The sequence below is a fragment of the Pleurodeles waltl genome, chromosome 11, assembly GCF_031143425.1.
Source record: "Pleurodeles waltl isolate 20211129_DDA chromosome 11, aPleWal1.hap1.20221129, whole genome shotgun sequence".
Classification (NCBI taxonomy): Eukaryota; Metazoa; Chordata; class Amphibia; order Caudata; family Salamandridae; genus Pleurodeles; species Pleurodeles waltl.
The window spans coordinates 955,623,218-955,640,388 of record NC_090450.1 but is presented as its reverse complement, the minus strand read 5'-3'; the positions used below and the strand labels follow the sequence as shown (position 1 = coordinate 955,640,388).

General features: G+C 42.7%; 1 protein-coding gene across 1 annotated transcript in view; it reads left to right on the top strand.

Annotated features, from left to right (window-relative positions):
* Positions 1–15,993, top strand: part of SMARCB1 (SWI/SNF related BAF chromatin remodeling complex subunit B1) — a 45,376-nt gene extending 29,383 nt beyond the window's left edge. The window contains exons 8-9 of the mRNA XM_069215183.1: positions 12,992–13,123; positions 15,522–15,993. Of these exons, the coding sequence (XP_069071284.1) occupies positions 12,992–13,123; positions 15,522–15,561 (172 nt within the window). The 3' untranslated portion in view covers positions 15,562–15,993. The remainder of the gene's footprint in view (positions 1–12,991; positions 13,124–15,521) is intronic.
* The last annotated feature ends 1,178 nt before the right edge of the window (positions 15,994–17,171 follow it).

Genomic DNA, 17,171 nt, shown 5'->3' with positions numbered 1-17,171 from the left:
CTGAAATATGGCCAAACTGGTGGCAAGTGGCATCGTGGCAGCTGCACGCTTGACTTTTCTCAGTTCATGGGCAGTTATTTTGCGCCTTGGTTTTTCCACATGCTTCTTGCGACCCTGTTGACTATTTTGAATTAAACGCTTGATTGTTCGATGATCACGCTTCAGAAGCTTTGCAATTTTAAGAGTGCTGCATCCCTCTGCAAGATATCTCACTATTTTTGACTTTTCTGAGCCTGTCAAGTCCTTCTTTTGACCCATTTTGCCAAAGGAAAGGAAGTTGCCTAATAATTATGCACACCTGATATAGGGTGTTGATGTCATTAGACCACACCCCTTCTCATTACAGAGATGCACATCACCTAATATGCTTAATTGGTAGTAGGCTTTCGAGCCTATACAGCTTGGAGTAAGACAACATGCATAAAGAGGATGATGTGGTCAAAATACTCATTTGCCTAATAATTCTGCACTCCCTGTATATTAAGCTAGCGAGGAGGCATCTGTGAACTACACAAAGACGAGAGCCCAGGGAATGATATTTGGGTGTTGACCATGAAGCAAGAGCATGGTGGCTAGTGGGCGGGGTAAAATGTTCTGTGAAGGTGCGTGTTATGAAGATGTAGTCCCAGGACCTCCATGTATACGCTAAGGAGGCTTGATTTCCTTTTTCCTTTCCTGCACGCCTGCATTTCCTAGTTTTCAGCCACATCATTTTTGGCCCTAGTGTGGCATGGTCTTAAGTCTGCCAGTTTCGTGGCCTAGGTAGGCAGACCTTTTGTTTCAGCCGTTCTTGGAAGTAACGCAGCTTGTTCTGAAGATCATGCAGGCTCGCCGGATCAGTTTGTGTCCGTGTTGGGGATAACGTAGTTCAATACAAGACCCTTCATTAGACGTGTTACAACACCTAATAAACCAATTTGAAGGTGACGAAAGGTAGTGTCTTGACGTGTTTACATTTTATCATCGTATTTATGCAAACACGAGCAGAAGTCAATCAGCCAGATTTGCATGCTTTGAAGTTTTTTGCCTGGATGTGTTTTAGCAACGTAAAAAGTGCCAGAAAATGCAAACCAAGTTTTGAAATCGTACACTGTATCAGGACACCAGTGTGTTAAGGTTTATATTTTGTAGAATTAGATGTCTGGTTGTAAAATAAATTTCAACAGGTAAAGTTGTTTCCAGAATTAAGGGCTTTTATCAAATTGACACTGCTTCATAACCTAGATGGAGTTAAATGTGAAAACATGTTTTGCTCCTGATACGGAAAATTTCTTCACTTTGGTGCTGCTCCCAGTGGTGGGAACTTGTTTATTGGGATTAATGGTGTTTGAGTTCTATGGTTAGGAAATTCCAGTGTTCTTAAGCAGCCATAGTGCTTTTTGGGACATCAGCCAAGAGAATGCAAGGGCTGTGCTTTGGCAATATTACTTGAAACTGCCACACATCTGTAGATCTGAGCAAACAAATGTGGGTAGTGGGGAAGGGAACCATGGGATCACGAATGTCTGCATTTTTGGTTGTACATTATGGTAAGGACTTGGTGGATTAACTAAAGGACACATCTTTTTAAGACTGTTTTAATAAGTTATTCTAGTCTAAAACACCTTCAATATGTCCTTAAGCGGTTATTCTTCTTAGCACAAATTCTTCCTACTTAGCTTTTGGAGTGAGAGATTAATGCCCTGAATATGATCGGCTGGAATGGGGCGAGTTGTTTACACTTGGTAAACAGAAGTTCCCCATAATGGACGTTAGTCCGAGTTGATGCATTCGTGCATATAAATGCATTCATGTACAAATTAATAAACCCATCCATGTACAATACATTTATAGTGATCCTACAAAAAAGAGGGTGCTTTCTGAGAATTATGTTTTCATGCTTTCTGTATTATAATCCGTTCTGTTTTATTTAGTTAGGGTTGTTGAAGTGCAAGATGTTTGTATGGAGCCAAAGGATACACTAAAGGCTAGTATGTTTTGAATACTGCTAGTGCAGTGTATGTCTTAATGCAAACGTAACACAAGCACATGTATCATCTACTTCACTCTTATGCACACTACGTCATCAGGACCGAAAGAATGTTATTATATGGATGCCTACATACATGTTAAAGACCAACTTATTTATCGAGGTTCTGAATAACAAATCCGCTAAAGAAGAATGAAGTATTTACTCACAGTTTTACTTCCACATATTTGGAATCTGTTTCTGAATTACCAGAAAAAATTATTCAAAATCTGTACAGTTCACGGATTCCTTGATTACTTGTATTCTTACGGATTCCTACATACAAAAATGTAATAGCTGTTCACGACTTCTTGTAGAAATGTGATGGGGTGCATTTTCAAACTATCTTGTTGTAAGAGCTCCTTCCTCTACAGCCCTAACCATAACAACTTATTTACATTTCCTTTGCCCAGAATAAATTTGCAAGCATTTTCCATGCACAGACTTGAGAGTTAGTGGACAAGAACAAGCTTTTGCTTATAGACACAGCTAAATTTGCGCATGGACATTTCACCACACTGGCCGCATTTCTGAGTTGAAACCCATGTCCATGGATGACTGCTCACTGTTGCTGATTTTGTGACTTGGGGAATAATATTTTTGTTATTGCAAGTGCTTTTCTCCATAAAAGCATCATCATTAATAGTCATAAACACTAAATAACAACACTTCTGTGGGATCCTGCCTCATAGAGATATTTGGAGATTATGAATTTAATGAATGTACACTTGATAGAAAACTGGTGTTGCAGGTAAGTAACAGTTTATTTACTCACCTACGTTGAACTTTGGCTCCATGAAACCACAGTGCAGTGGTATACCATTTATCTGGTAGACAATTTATCATAGACTGGCTCACTTTTTACCCCCATCAAGACCTTCATCCAAGTGAAAGTAAATATGTGTCTCTTTTCACCATATTTGGGCATCGGCTGCGATTGGAGATGTGAGCACTTCTACTGATAGTATGAGTCACTGGCCGTGATATGGATTAGCTTTAAAGTAGTTTTTGAATTTCTTCAGTTGGTGGCATAGACCTAGTTTGACGTTTGCAGGCAGAACAGGATATGAGCTATCATTTTGATCCTGAATTTCTTCAAAGGGAGATTGGTTGAACCAATAAGGTACTTGGTTGTAAATAAGCCTCACAATCACTTTTTTTTTTCTCAGTTTGTCCAGTAAAGTCCTAAAAGGTGAGGGGCATCCAGAGTCATTTTAAAGGTAAAGTACTGGGACCAAAAATTCTGTAACCACATTGCATAGGGGTCCGAAGAGTGAACACTCTATTATAGTTTCTCTGCCTCCTCCCCACCTATATTTTGAGTGTTCTTTCGTAGCATGATGTGCAGCAGCGGCTGTGGGAAAATGGGCACAATCATCACTTTACTCCTAGCTAAGGAATGTCAGTAGAACTGGCGGTACTGCATTTGACTGCACAGTTTGTTGGCTTCATTGTTGGCATCGGGTATAAGAAAAGTGATCTGGTGTGATACTGAGATTCATGAGGATTATTGTAATTGTAAGAAAATACTGCAGAGACAGGAAGTCATCAAACTGTTGGAGGCAAACGCAGGATGGTTTTCCTTTTCGTAATAATCGTGGCTATGACGTGTTTAGTTTTTGTTTTTATTATTATTAAATAGGAGTGTGTTAGATGGCATGTGTGGCTGTAGATACACATACCATGCATAAGTCCGCCATCTAGTGTTGGACTCTGAGTGCTAAAAGTTGGTTTTCTTCTAAATATATTTTCGGGTCACGAGATCGTGACTCCTCCTCTCTGTGATAGTGTGCATGGGCATTGAATCCTTGTTTCTCTCTGCCGTCTGGTTCGGATGCGTTTTCTCAAGTTCTGGTGAATCTTGGTTCAGTATCTTTCGAACTCTAACTTCCATCTTTCTATCAACATATAGTTTTCGATCGCGTATTCTACACTTTTACAAGTCAATCTGAATTCTATCATCTGGGTCGATTTAACTCCCTTAGAAGCATTCACGCCCTTCTTGGCCTGCTTCGACAACTGAGGTTGGAGAATAATAGGCTAATGGAACGTACTCCTGTTTAGATTCTGCCCTCAGTGTCACTCCAAGTTTCCATTCACAGATTAACAATTGGTGTGTAATTTGTGCTTGTCCCCGGAACACACAGAGGAGACCTGCGGCTCCTGTAAATCTTTTTTTGTTCCAAAAAGATCCTCCAGGTCCGAAGACCGCATCAATTAGAAATGGCGTCAAAAACAACAGATGACCCCCCCCCCCCAACATCTTCAAAGAGGAGCACACACAGAAAGAAGTTGGACAGCAGACAGCCATTTCAATTTGAGACTCTGAGTCGGACCAAGATTCAGAAATCTAGAGTCAATCCATTCCAGCGGCGCAGTACATGAGTACACCAGCACCATCGCACCAAATAAAGACATTCAAAAATTCTTCTAAAGTGGTAGTTGGTTCTCCACTGCCCTCAGGTCATGGTAGGATCTGAAAAATACATTTGGATGCACCTCCCTCTGGTTTGGCACCGAAATTGATGACGACCAAAATGTCTTCTGCACTGACCAAACGGGCAAACACATCCCAATCTGTTTCGGGATCGAGTCAAACATTCAAATCGACAATTTTGGCACAGAAGAAACTATTGCCATCTACTTTGGAGCCGACACTTTCAGCTAAAAAAAAAAAAAAGCATTCAGTACCAAAGAGTTAGGAGCTGAAAACTAAGGTGGGCAAAGATTCTACAGTTTCCTCTGGGGAGACTTCTTCTGTCGAACCTATCTTGTAAGTGATGGATGCTAGACAGCGCAAAATTCACATATAGAAAGAAACATATTCCAATCAAAAGGAGATTTACATTCCAAGAAACATTAGATACTGTGCCTCCCCTAAAAAAGTCTCCAAAGAAAAAGACAAAGCTCCAGAACAACCTCTGCCTTCGCCACCTCATTCTCTTGTACTTCCTTCTACTCCACCACCACAGTCACCTACATCTTTGATTCACCCACAGTTTTTTCTACAAGCATCATTGTTATCACCTCAGAGAGAGGATTTAAGTGATACTCCACAAGATGTAATCCATGGGATATATATGATCCAGATCCCATTCTCCCTAACAACCCTGATCTTTATCAAGCAAGGCCTTCTGGGGATACAACTGCATACAGTTAAGTTATTGCAAGAGCAGCAGTGAATCATAATGTGCACATGTATACAGACCCAATCAAAGAGGACTTTTTCTTCGACGCACTAACCAACACGCACAAAGAGTCTCCATTTCTATCCATGCTACCAGGCATGCTCATACATGCTACTGTCATATTTAAAGAACCTGTTGGGGCAAGAATAATTACACCAGGGGTAGAAGAGAAATATAAAGCTGCACCCTCAAATCCAACTTTCATAAAAACTCAACTACCGCCAGACTATACTGGTAAGTGCAGCACAAAAGAGGGCTGACAGTCCATAGGAGATGCTCCTCCAGATAAGGGCAGAAAAAAAACTGGACACAGCGGGCAAAAGGGTGGCTGCTCAAGCTGCAAATCATTGAAGAATTTAGGCATGGTTTCAAAACAACCACCAAAGCTTCTAACCCACTACAAAAGCAAGGAACACATATTTACAACAGAGGTTCCTTTAGAGGATCTTATAGAGCCACAAATAATAGAGGGAGAGGTAAAACATCTGCCTCTAGAGCAGGGGTCTTCAAACTGGGGGGTGGGCCCCCTCGTGGGCCTCAAGTCATCCGAAGGGGGGCTCCAGGCTCTGGCCAAAAGAAGCATTACACAGATAACAGTGTTTTGTTTTAAGCAGAAACAGGTTATTGTATTTTTAAACAGGTAACAGTACTTAACTGCAATGTTTAACTAAGTCTAGACATATTTAAACAGTGCCATCTTTATAAAATATTTGTGAAAAATTCTGAGGGGTCCCAATGATTTTTATTTTTTAACGGGGGGCAATAAAAAGTTTGGAGATCGCTTCTCCAGAGGATCTCCCTCTAATAAAAAGTGACTTTTACAACTCCCCATAGCACATACATCACCTGTAGGAAAAAGACTGGCAAACATTTATCTCCAAAGGTCCAGTATAACCACAAACAAGTGGGTTCTATCAATTATCCAACATTGTTATTGACTAGAACTCATTTCCACTCTACCAAATATACCTCCTCATTTTCACAAACTCACACGACCATCTCATTCTCTTAAGAGGTACTGTCCCTTCTTCTTAAAGGGGCTATAGAACCAGCTCCCCTATCCTAACTGGGGTTAGGAGTATATTCACTGTAATTCTCATACCAAAGTTCTCTAAAACCAATTCTGTCTCTCAGGCCTCTCAACCTATACATACTTGTAGAGCATTTCCATATGGTCACTCTGCAAGATGTTGTTCCTCTTTTACAACAAGGGAATTACATGACCGCTTTAGATCTCAAAGATGCTTTTTTGCACATTCCTATACATACAGCACATCGCAAATATCTTCGATTTGTCATTGAGGGAAAACATCAATTCAAAGTACTACCATTCGGGATAACCACAACCCAAGGGTATTCATGAAATGCTTAACTGTAGTACCCGCACTTCTCAGAAGGCAAAACATCCACGTCCTCCCATACCTGGACGATTGGCTCATAAAAGCTAATACCGTCCAAAAATGCCAGCAACATACTCAAGATACAGTAAATCTTCTACACACTTTGGGATTTATAATAAACTATCGCAAATCCCATCTTCAACCTTCACAAATACAGCCTGATCTGGGAGCAGTTCTGAATAATCATTCAGCAATGGCATATCCAAACCCCCTAAAGATTCAGGCTTTTCAAAATCTCATCTCTCAATTGCAGGAGAATCATACCTGCACAGTAAAACTAGTGATGCACCTACTGGCCTGATGGCCTTCTCCATTGCCATTGTTCCCCATGTGAGACTACACATGCATCCACTACAGCAGTGCATCTCTCGTCAGTGGTCTCCATCGCAGGGTCATCTTCAGGATCTAGTGTTGTTGGCCCACCACTGCTCTATGCAATGGTGGAACCCCACCAACCTTTCAAAGGGGCGGCCCTTTCAGGACCTGTGCCTCAGATCACTCTCACAATAGATGCACCACAGATGGGTTGGGGAGCTCACCCCAACAACCTTACAATACAAGAGAAATGGGATCCCATTCAACAGACTTATCGCATCAACTTCTTGGAGTTGCTAGCAGTCTTCCTTGTGCTCAAAGCATTTCTGACACAAATGTTGCACAAGGTGGTATTAGTCCATACAGACAACATAACTACTATGTATTATCTGCAGAAATAGGGGGGGCACTCATCTCAATTGTCCCTTCTAGCTCAGACAATTTGGAAGTGGGCGATTCACAATCGCATTCAATTACTGGCAGAATATCTCCCAGGAATGGACAATTACTTTACGGACCTATTGAGCAGGACGCAGCAACAAGTCCACAAATGGGAAATTCACCCACAAGTTCTTCACCAATGCTTTTGCCTCTGGGAAACACCAGATATAGATCTCTTCCCCACAGTAGAAAACTCAAAATACCAAAATTTCATGTCCAGATACCCACACCCTCAGTCCAAGAGTAACGCTCTATGGATGAATTGGTCGGGGATATTGGCTTAAGCTTTTCGGCCTGTCCCACTCATCCCATTTCTGGTACGCAAATTGAGACCAACAGCAGTCACCATGATCCTTGTAGCTCCTACATGGGCACGTCAACCTTGGTACACAACTCTAGTGGATCTGTCTGTGGATCCTCTTCACAAACTTCCCAACAGACCAGACCTTTTGACTTGATAGGTAAAATCAGACGTCAGACCCCAAAACCCACAGGGCCTCATTTTGAGTTTGGTGGGTGGCAGAGGCCGCCCACCTAACTCTTTAGGATGGAAAACCGCCACTCTGTTTTTCTGCCCGCTGGCCCAGTGGGAAACAGGCTACAATATTGATGCCGTCTCTTAATTGAGTCAGCGGCAATGTTGCGGTGTGTCACGTGCCCGTAATTCAGGCAGCGAAAAGAACAACGGGGCTGTCCAATGGTGGACCGCCATGCAAAGCCGGGGGAGAGGGGGCTCGTAATCCCCCAGTGCAGCACTGCTTGCAGCGCTGCCCTGGCAGATTAAGACCGATGGAACTGATAGGCTGTTGACTGACGGCAACCTGGTGGTGCCAGCAGTCGGATCTTGACAGCTCCACCATGGTCGTAATGTTGAGGCTGCGCCGCTGCTTTGGCAGTGGTCTGACCTCCACAGCGAGTCTGGTGGTTCCAGGACCGCCAGACTCTTAATGAGGGGCTCACTTTTGCGATATGACTCCTGAAGTCCTAAAGCTTGGTTATTTACAACTTCCTAATGAATGTATGGACATTCTTAAAGAGACACGCAGACCTTTAACTAGACGGTGTTATGCTGCAAAATGGAAAAGTTTTGTACATTACTGTCAACCTAAAAACATTGATCCACTCAAAGCGTCAGTACAAGACATTGTTATGTGCTTCATTTACAAAAGGCAAATTTAGCATACTTCTCTATTAGATTTAATTTAGCAGCCAGATCTGCTTACCTCCCAAACAGACAACATCTTTCTTTGTTCAGAATTCCTGTTGTTAAGGCATTTATGGAAGGGCTTAAAAGAGTTATTCCACCCAGGGTTCCACCAGCTCCAGTATGGAATCTTAACATTGTACTTATTAGACTTATGGGTCCACCATTTGAACCTATGCATTCCTGTTCTGTGGAATTCCTTTCATGGAAAGATGCCTTCTTAGTAGCTATAACTTCATTAAGATGTGTCAGTGAAATACAAGTGTATTTTTTCCAAGTACATACAGATAAAGGAGTTCTTGGGACAAACCCCAAATGTGTACCTAAAGTAGTTTCACCATTTCACATTAATCAATCAGTTGAGTTTTTTTTTCTTTTTCTTTTTCTTGTTGTCTTAAAGCTAGAAGAGAATTACCAACAACTCCTAAAGCACACACTACCAGGAAGAAAGGTGCTTCCAAAGGTGCAATTTATTTAGGAAACCTTCCAATAGCAGATATCTGAAGAGCTGCTACTCTGTCTACACCGCACACATTTACTAAACACTATTGTGCAGATTGTTTTATCACGCCAACAAGCAAGTGTTGGTCAAGCAGTCCTCAGGACACTTTTTCAAGCTACACCAACTCCTACAAGCTAGCCACCGCTTATTTGAAGGGGACTGCTTTACAGTCTATGAAAAGCATGTGTATCTACAGCCACACATGCCATTGAAAGAAATATTTTACTTACCCAGTAGACATCTGTGCCTGGCATGTAGTGCTGTAGATTCACATGCAGCCTCTCTTCTCCCCGGAAGCCTGTAATCATTGTACAAAATATTGTATATACATTGGATGGACATCTTCTTCTTTTTATTTATTTTTATTTTATGTGTGTGTATGTGTGTGTGTGTGTGTGTGTGTGTATGTATGTATATATATATATATATATATATATATATATATATATATATATATATGTGTGTATGTATATATATACACACACACACTTTACCTCACCCGCCTGCGAGAAAACAATCTAACAAAGAGCTCGAAGCCCATGGCCACTATGACAGAGAGGAGGAGTCACTTGGGGGGTCATTCTGACCTTGGCGGTCCATGGCGGAGGGCGGCGGAAGCACCGCCAACAAGCTGGCGGTGCTTCCTGGGCGATTCTGACCGCGGCGGTAAAGCCGCGGTCAGAAAACGGGAGCCGGCGGTTTTCTGCCGGTTTCCCGCTGGCCCAGGGAATCCGCCATGGCGGCGCTGCTTGCAGCACCGCCATGGGGATTCCGATCGCCTTCCCGCCAGCCTGTTTCTGGCGGTGTCCACCGCCAGGATGGCGGGAACAGGTGCCGTGGGGCCCCTGCACTGCCCATGCCACTGGCATGGGCAGTGCAGGGGCCCCCTAACAGGGCCCCACAAAGATTTTCACTGTCTGCTGTGCAGACAGTGAAAATCACGACGGGTGCCACTGCACCCGTCGCACCCCTTCAACTCCGCCGGCTCCATTCCGAGCCGGCTTCATTGTTGAAGGGGCTGTCCCGCTGGGCCGGCCGGCGGTCTTCTGGCGGTCCAGCGGGAAAGCCGGAATGGCCGCCGCGGTCTTTCGGTGGGAACCGCTTGGCGGGCGGCGACCGCCGCGGTCAGAATGACCGCCTTGATCTCGTGACTCAAAAAGATTCTTCGAAGAAAAACAGCTTGTAACACTCTGAGCCCAACACTAGATGGTGGACTTTTGCAAAGCATGTGAATCTACACCACTACGTGCCACGAACAGATGTCTACTGGGTAAGTAACATTTTCCTTACTTGTGAATGGTGGCTCATGTGGTTGTCTATTAAAGGGTCAGGGTCGTTGGGGATAGACCGCTATCCATTGCCAAAACATGGCCTTATACCAGTAAGCTACTTGGTTTGTGACAGTATTGCTCTACAAAGCAGCAGCTTCTTGTACTCCAAGTGAGAAAGTGCATTGTTTTCCTTTGAAATCTAACATGCGACAGGTGGTCCACCAGATGAGTCTGACTATATAGAATGACCAGCTAGTTCAGATTCTTGTAAACGTGTAGTGGTCTGATGTTCACAAAGCTCCACTGATAATGAAAACTACAAAACACAGGTTTTGTCTCTGAAAAATGATAAATCGGCTGTTAACTGAAAACAGTGGATTTGTTTTGGTATACTACTGCTTTTTTAGGGTTGACCCTGCGATAGCATGCGCTAGTGCTTGCGTATCACTTGTGAGGTGCTGTTGTAGTTAGAAAAGGGCTTGAAGCCCACCCGTTGCTTATAATTTATTGGATTATGTGTCACTCTTCTTTATAGCCTCATAATTGGTGACGGCTGGCATTTCATCATTTCTGTTCCTGTCTGTGGCGCAGGGACCAAGTACTGATTGATGCAACTTAATCAGTGCCTGTCCGTTGCTCCAGATTTGATTGCAGTACTCTTTTGTTCTTTTTAACTTCTTATGCCCTGCAAACAGAAGGCAGGTGACTGGCAAAAACATGCCTTTTTCTCACTTTTCACTCATGTTTTGTTGTGTTTTTGCTCGTCAGCGTTTTTCTCGAAAATGGACTATTACCTTGTTATAAATATTGAAAAGCAACTCTGTTTTTTTATGTTTAATTTTCAAAATAATGCTTTAACACACAATTGGGCAGTACACCTCGGTCCACTTTAATCCAGTCTGCCCCACTCCAACTCGAAATACTTACCCAATCCACTCCAGTTGACCACTTTCCAATCCTCCCAACCCACCACACTCCAATCTGCCCCAGTCCAAAACAATCCGCCACACTCCAATCATAACCATCTGACCCACTTCAATAAGTCCCACTCTTGTCCAGTCCGCTATACTGCAATCCAATCCACCTCGCTCCATCAAAGTACACCTCACTCCATTCCAGTCCTCCCAACTCCACTACCCCAATCCACAACAGTCTGCCCCACCTCAATCCACATCAGTCTGCCCAACCCCAGTCCCCAATAATCGCCCCCACTCCAATCCAGTCCACCTCACCCGATCCACTCCAACTTCCCCAACCCACCCCACTCCAATCCAAAATAATCTGCCACACTCAATCCTGTTTTCAGTCCAAAACAGTCTGCCTCACTTCAGTCCAAAACAGTCTGCCCCACTCCAATCAGGCCCACTCCATTCCAGTCCTCCCAACCCACCCCACTCCAATCCACCCCACCCCAGTCCAAAACAATCCGCCCCATCCCAAACCAAAACAATCTGTCCCAAACCAAAACAATCTGCCCCACTCTAATGTGCTCCACTCAAGTCCACCTCGCCGATCCACTCCAACTCCCACAACCCACTCCACTCCACTCCACTCGAATCCAAAATGATCTGCCACTCTCCAGTCTGTTTTATTTCAGTCCAAAACAGGCTGCCTCACTTCAGTTCAGCCCCACTTCAGTTCAAAACAGCCTGCCCCACTCCAATCTGTCCCAGTACAACCCATAAACTATCTGCCCCACTGCAATCCAAAAACTATCTGCCTGATTTAATTCCAAAACAATCCACCCCACTAAAATCCATGATAATGTACCCCACTCAAGTCTTCCCCGCTCCAATCCCAAACAGTTTGCCACAAAACGTTCTGCCCGCTCCAACCCAAAACAATCTGGCCTGCTCCACACCTGCCCCAGTCCACCCTGCTCCATCTCAATTCACCTCCACACCAATCCACCATAATGCATCCCACACCAGTCCAGTCCACCCCAATCCAGTGTACCCCACTCCAACCTACCCCACAACAGTCTACCACAATCCAGTCAATCCACCCACCCCAATACAGTCTAAACACCCCCACTCCAATCCACCTCACCCCCACTCCAATCCACCTCACCCCCACTCCAATCCACCCCATTCTACTCCAATCCACCCCACTGTACTCCAATCTACCCCACTACCTCAGTCCAATCCAAGCCACTGTACCCTTTTCCACCCCACGCCACTTGACGCCACAACACTGCCACTGAACAAATTAACTTTACCGTACTCCACTCTGACACTCTACTCCCCCCTACTTCAGTCTACAACACATCACTCCCCCACTCCATTCTACAACACTCCTCACCACTAACTTTTAGCTACGCAGAACAACAGCCACACTGGTGTACAACATGGCTAAGCACACATTGCCAAAGCCATTAGCTTTTGTATAGACAAGACCTGTTGGCTTTGCCAATGCTTGTAATACCTTTGATTTATAGCCCATAGGTTGCTCAGTCTTTACATCCTACATATGCCGATACAGTGTGATCCACTGGTTCTTCTGCACAGATTTCAGACTATTCCAGTGGTATGCCCACATATGCTTTTTGAATTGTATCACACTAGTGATATGCATTGTAACAGACATAATGTATTCAGATGTACAGTATACCTGTTTGAGTGACTGCAAATTAATTTTTAATGATTACTTTTTTTTCCAATAGTGAAAATCCACTGCCAACGGTAGAGATTGCGATCCGTAACACAGGCGATGCCGACCAGTGGTGCCCCTTGCTAGAAACCTTGACAGATGCTGAGATGGAGAAGAAGATTCGTGACCAGGACAGAAACACCAGGTGCCATCGTCGTTTCATTCGCTTTTCCTTCCGGGCATCTCGCCGGGGTAGAATATAATACATCCACGGCATCTATTCTCCTGAGAGCCAACTTGCAGGAATTTCAACTTTATGTTCCACAATATGAAAGCAAATGTGTATTTATACTTGTCCCTGTAAATGTTATGCTTTGGTAGATGTAGTGGTGTGTTTTTTGTTGTTGTTTTTTTTTTTTCTTTTTTTTTTTTTTTAAGTATGATGAGTATTAAGCTGGCGCCTTGCAAGTAATTGTCAATATTCGATCTATATGCCGGTGGGATTGGGCATTTTTCCCAGTGCTGCACTAGTCTATTAGCACTTGAATACCCTTCCTCTCCCTAGCCTTTCCCTATTCTGAACCTTCCTCTTTAATTCTCCTCAGTCTATGGCTTTCCCACCGTTCTTTTGTTTTTAACTTTTGAAACATTCCTTTAATTTGGGCTCCAAATTTCTCCTGTTTTTTCCGTCTCATATTGAGACATGCCAATACCTTGCACCCCCTTGCTAACCTGTGGGATGGAGAAACGTTGGGGGAGTAACCGCTCTTGTCTAATATTTGCAGCTCCTGATAATGTAAGATTACTGCATAGCCTTGTACTATGTGACAAATCCACTTCCTGGTCATCTTGAATTCATTGCTTTTTTATTGTGAGGAGCATATTTAGAAATTTTTGATCAAAGATTGTGGGTTTAAGGCTTTCTCCAGACATGTAAAAAGCCTTACTATGGTTTTTACACCTTGGGGATGCCTGTTAGATGTATTAAATTCCAATAAGGCCCTGTTCGTCTTGCCATTAAGATTAAAGTATTAAGTTCTTTGGTCAAAAGTGGTAAGCATAGCAGAAGAGCCAAAGACCCACGCTGACATTTTTGTGTTGAATTTCACTGGCTTTGAAAAGCTTTTGTAGAAGCATCAAGCCAACACAACTAGACAAGTGTATTTTAAATTCACCGAATTATATTAGCGCAACATGCAAGCTGCTAGGTTTTTCCTCATATTAAACCAGAAGTCCTCCAATTTGTGAGAGGGTCTTTAAACTTAGATTGCATGCTTGCTGTTCCATTTTTAAAATATACAGCCTATACTCTTATATGGCTGAACTGACTTCAAATATGTCTGTATCTTGCCAAATTTCCGGTGGCCTTACTTTACAGCTGGAAACAAATAAATAGATCTTAACTGAGATATCACTAGCCTGACATACTAGGTCATATCTTTGCATTGCTCTTGCAAGTAGAGATTATTTGAAGGAACGTGTGTGAGGGCATTAGACTATTAGATGCCCAAATACAGCCATTGTTTTTCTAACTATGAGCCAGTTAGACATTGGATTGTGTGTTTAGTTAAAGGGCTGCTGCTATGTAGCCATTTTTTTTAAATGAAGTGTTGTTACTTTAACTAAGTTATTTTTTATATTTGGCCTTTCACGTCAAGCAGACTGCAAAGCACTTTAGAACCACAGTATATCGGGAATTGCCAAAAAATGTTCTCATTTCCCGAAGGGTGTGATTCGTTCCAAACTGGAAAAATCTAATCATGGTGTTGCTACACGTAAACAAAAATGTATTTATTTACTAAAAACTTGAACTTTCCAAAAATCTCCATAGCTTTAACCACTTTGAAGACGTTAGTGGATAAGTAGAGGTGGTCCCATGGTACGACTTTGAGGGGACATGTAGTTAGAATGTAGACTGGATTTACTAACTTAGCATGGAGTTTCCACCATTATGTTCAGTAACTTACCTGTGTAGACATTAGTCTTGCTAGATCACTAATCTCATTCACGTAAGGGACCAAATCCAGCTCATTCATGTTATTCAGTCAAGTGGCACCTATCCGAGTGCTATTAACTTGAACACAATGCACTTTTTATCATGTTTTTATTGTACTCCCTCTGATGGCGCTTGTGGAGGTAAGCCTTTACCCATAAAGGTATTTTTTGGGGTTTGGTGGTGGTGGCTTTGTAAAAATGTGACCTTTGTGTCTGTGCTTGGACTGCTGCTCAACGTCTGGGTCATATCCATTTATTCATACAATTTGATATTTGAACCCTTTGTTAAAATGACGTTGAAACCACATGCTGCATTCTCCCTGCACACAACTTCCTCAGGCAATGGCCTAGTGGTGCTGTAAGCAAGAAACATGCAGTTTGATTCAAATGTTTTTTGTCTGGTGAAGCAGTGCAGCCTTTTGGCTAGATGGAAGTGCAGAAGGTCTTATTTTTCCAAGCAATGAGAAATTTAATGTGTGGCTTTTGTTTGAATCACTGGAGGGCCACTCTTACAGAAGCTACCCCAGTTCCGTTTCTGTTAAGAATAAAGTTCGTCTAAAAACCTCCTTTTCATTTACGTTGCCCCTCTTCTCTTTTCCTCCCTATAGGCGTATGAGACGTCTTGCCAACACAGCTCCAGCCTGGTAAACGAAACCTTGAGTAGACATCCCGGAGATGTAATTCTCTAACTCCCCGACCCCTTTTATAAAAATGTTTAAAAAAAATAAAAAAATCCAAAAAGAAAAACAAAAGGACTTAATTTTGGATTGAAACAACTGTTCTAAGAACTTGGGAGGACAGGGGGAGGGGGGCACACATTCCACTTTCAAGGCAGTAAAATGCTGCTAAGCACCAGTTCCCCCCTTTCCTCCCACTTGCATCACCCCATGCCTTTTACAGGTAGTGATGCCTTAGTGCTACATGACACTGGAAGACCTGTGACAGATGTCCCAAGCCCTCCTATATACCTGTGTACGTGACCTCTGTAAAGACTTTGTTCTTAATTTTTTTTGTTTTTTATTTGTATAGGTGCTGTGAGCACCTCTAGAACTTTTTAAATAAAAGGAATGCACAATTTAATCATTTGGAGTTTTGTTCTTTTGCCCTTGTGACTTGTTAATGATGGTGTTTGTTGGACACGATTTTCTGCCGCAAATTTCTCCGAGGTGGATAAAAGACACTTAGTAATGCTGTGCTATGAGTTGCACATACTTATTCAAAGTCCGTGCTTTGTGTTTAGTAGTCGGGCAACTATTGCCTAGACACTGACTTTACGGTTGTACATGTGGATTTGAGAGTGCGAGCAGCGTGGCTGATGCTGTGGTGGTAGAGTTGACCTGCGTTGAGAGATACTGTGATCTAAATTTGTTTGTTTTGTTTTCACTGCCCTTTGCTTCATGTCTCCAACATCTTTCTAAAATATATATTTATTTTTAAATTCTCTTAAGATTCTAAAGTGGTTGAAAATAATGCTTTTAACAATCCGTGCTTGTGTCACAAATCACCCCCCCCTCCTCCCCCCCACCAGTCGTGTGATAGATTGTCGTTTTTTGGGGGATTCTACATTTGTAAACATATTATTTTGTTTTAATTTTTTTGTATTGGTTTTATAGATTTGTAAAAGTGCAGTGCTGGCAGCAGTTGTACTGGTGCTGACTCGTACTGTTATTTCGGGAAGCTAAATCGTCTGACAGTGCAAAGTGGTGCAGGAAATACACAAAAAAGTATATTTCTTTGCACCATTTAAAATGTAAGTCACCTTTATGTTGAAATGTATACACTAATTTGAGTGCACAGCGGCAGAATAAATTGAGAGCTGAATTTAAGGTTTTGTTTCTTCTGCATTTGAAACGTCCTCCTCTTTTTCAATTATTGTTCCACACCGATAATAGTATTGTGATATCTCTCAATAAGGGTAGTGCTTACCTGCAGGGCCCGAGAATTGAATCCCCAACAGATGTGGTCTGGATGTTGGGTGCAGTACCATTATAGAGAACAGGTTGGTGCCAGCATACTGTTTTATGCTTTGATAGTTTGGGGCTCCAGATGCTTGGTTGGAGTAGACCGCTACTAGGCTCATGTGCAGCACGTCCCAGAGGGAAAGAGGTCTGCGGTAGAGCTTCCAGTTCGACATCCTGAGATCTTTCCTGATTTTCATGAACCCATAATACCATTGCCAGGGAAGCAGGACCCTGATATAAAGATTATCTGGATCACGTAAGTTTATTATCTGCATAAAGGGCAGAAGTGTATCTTTG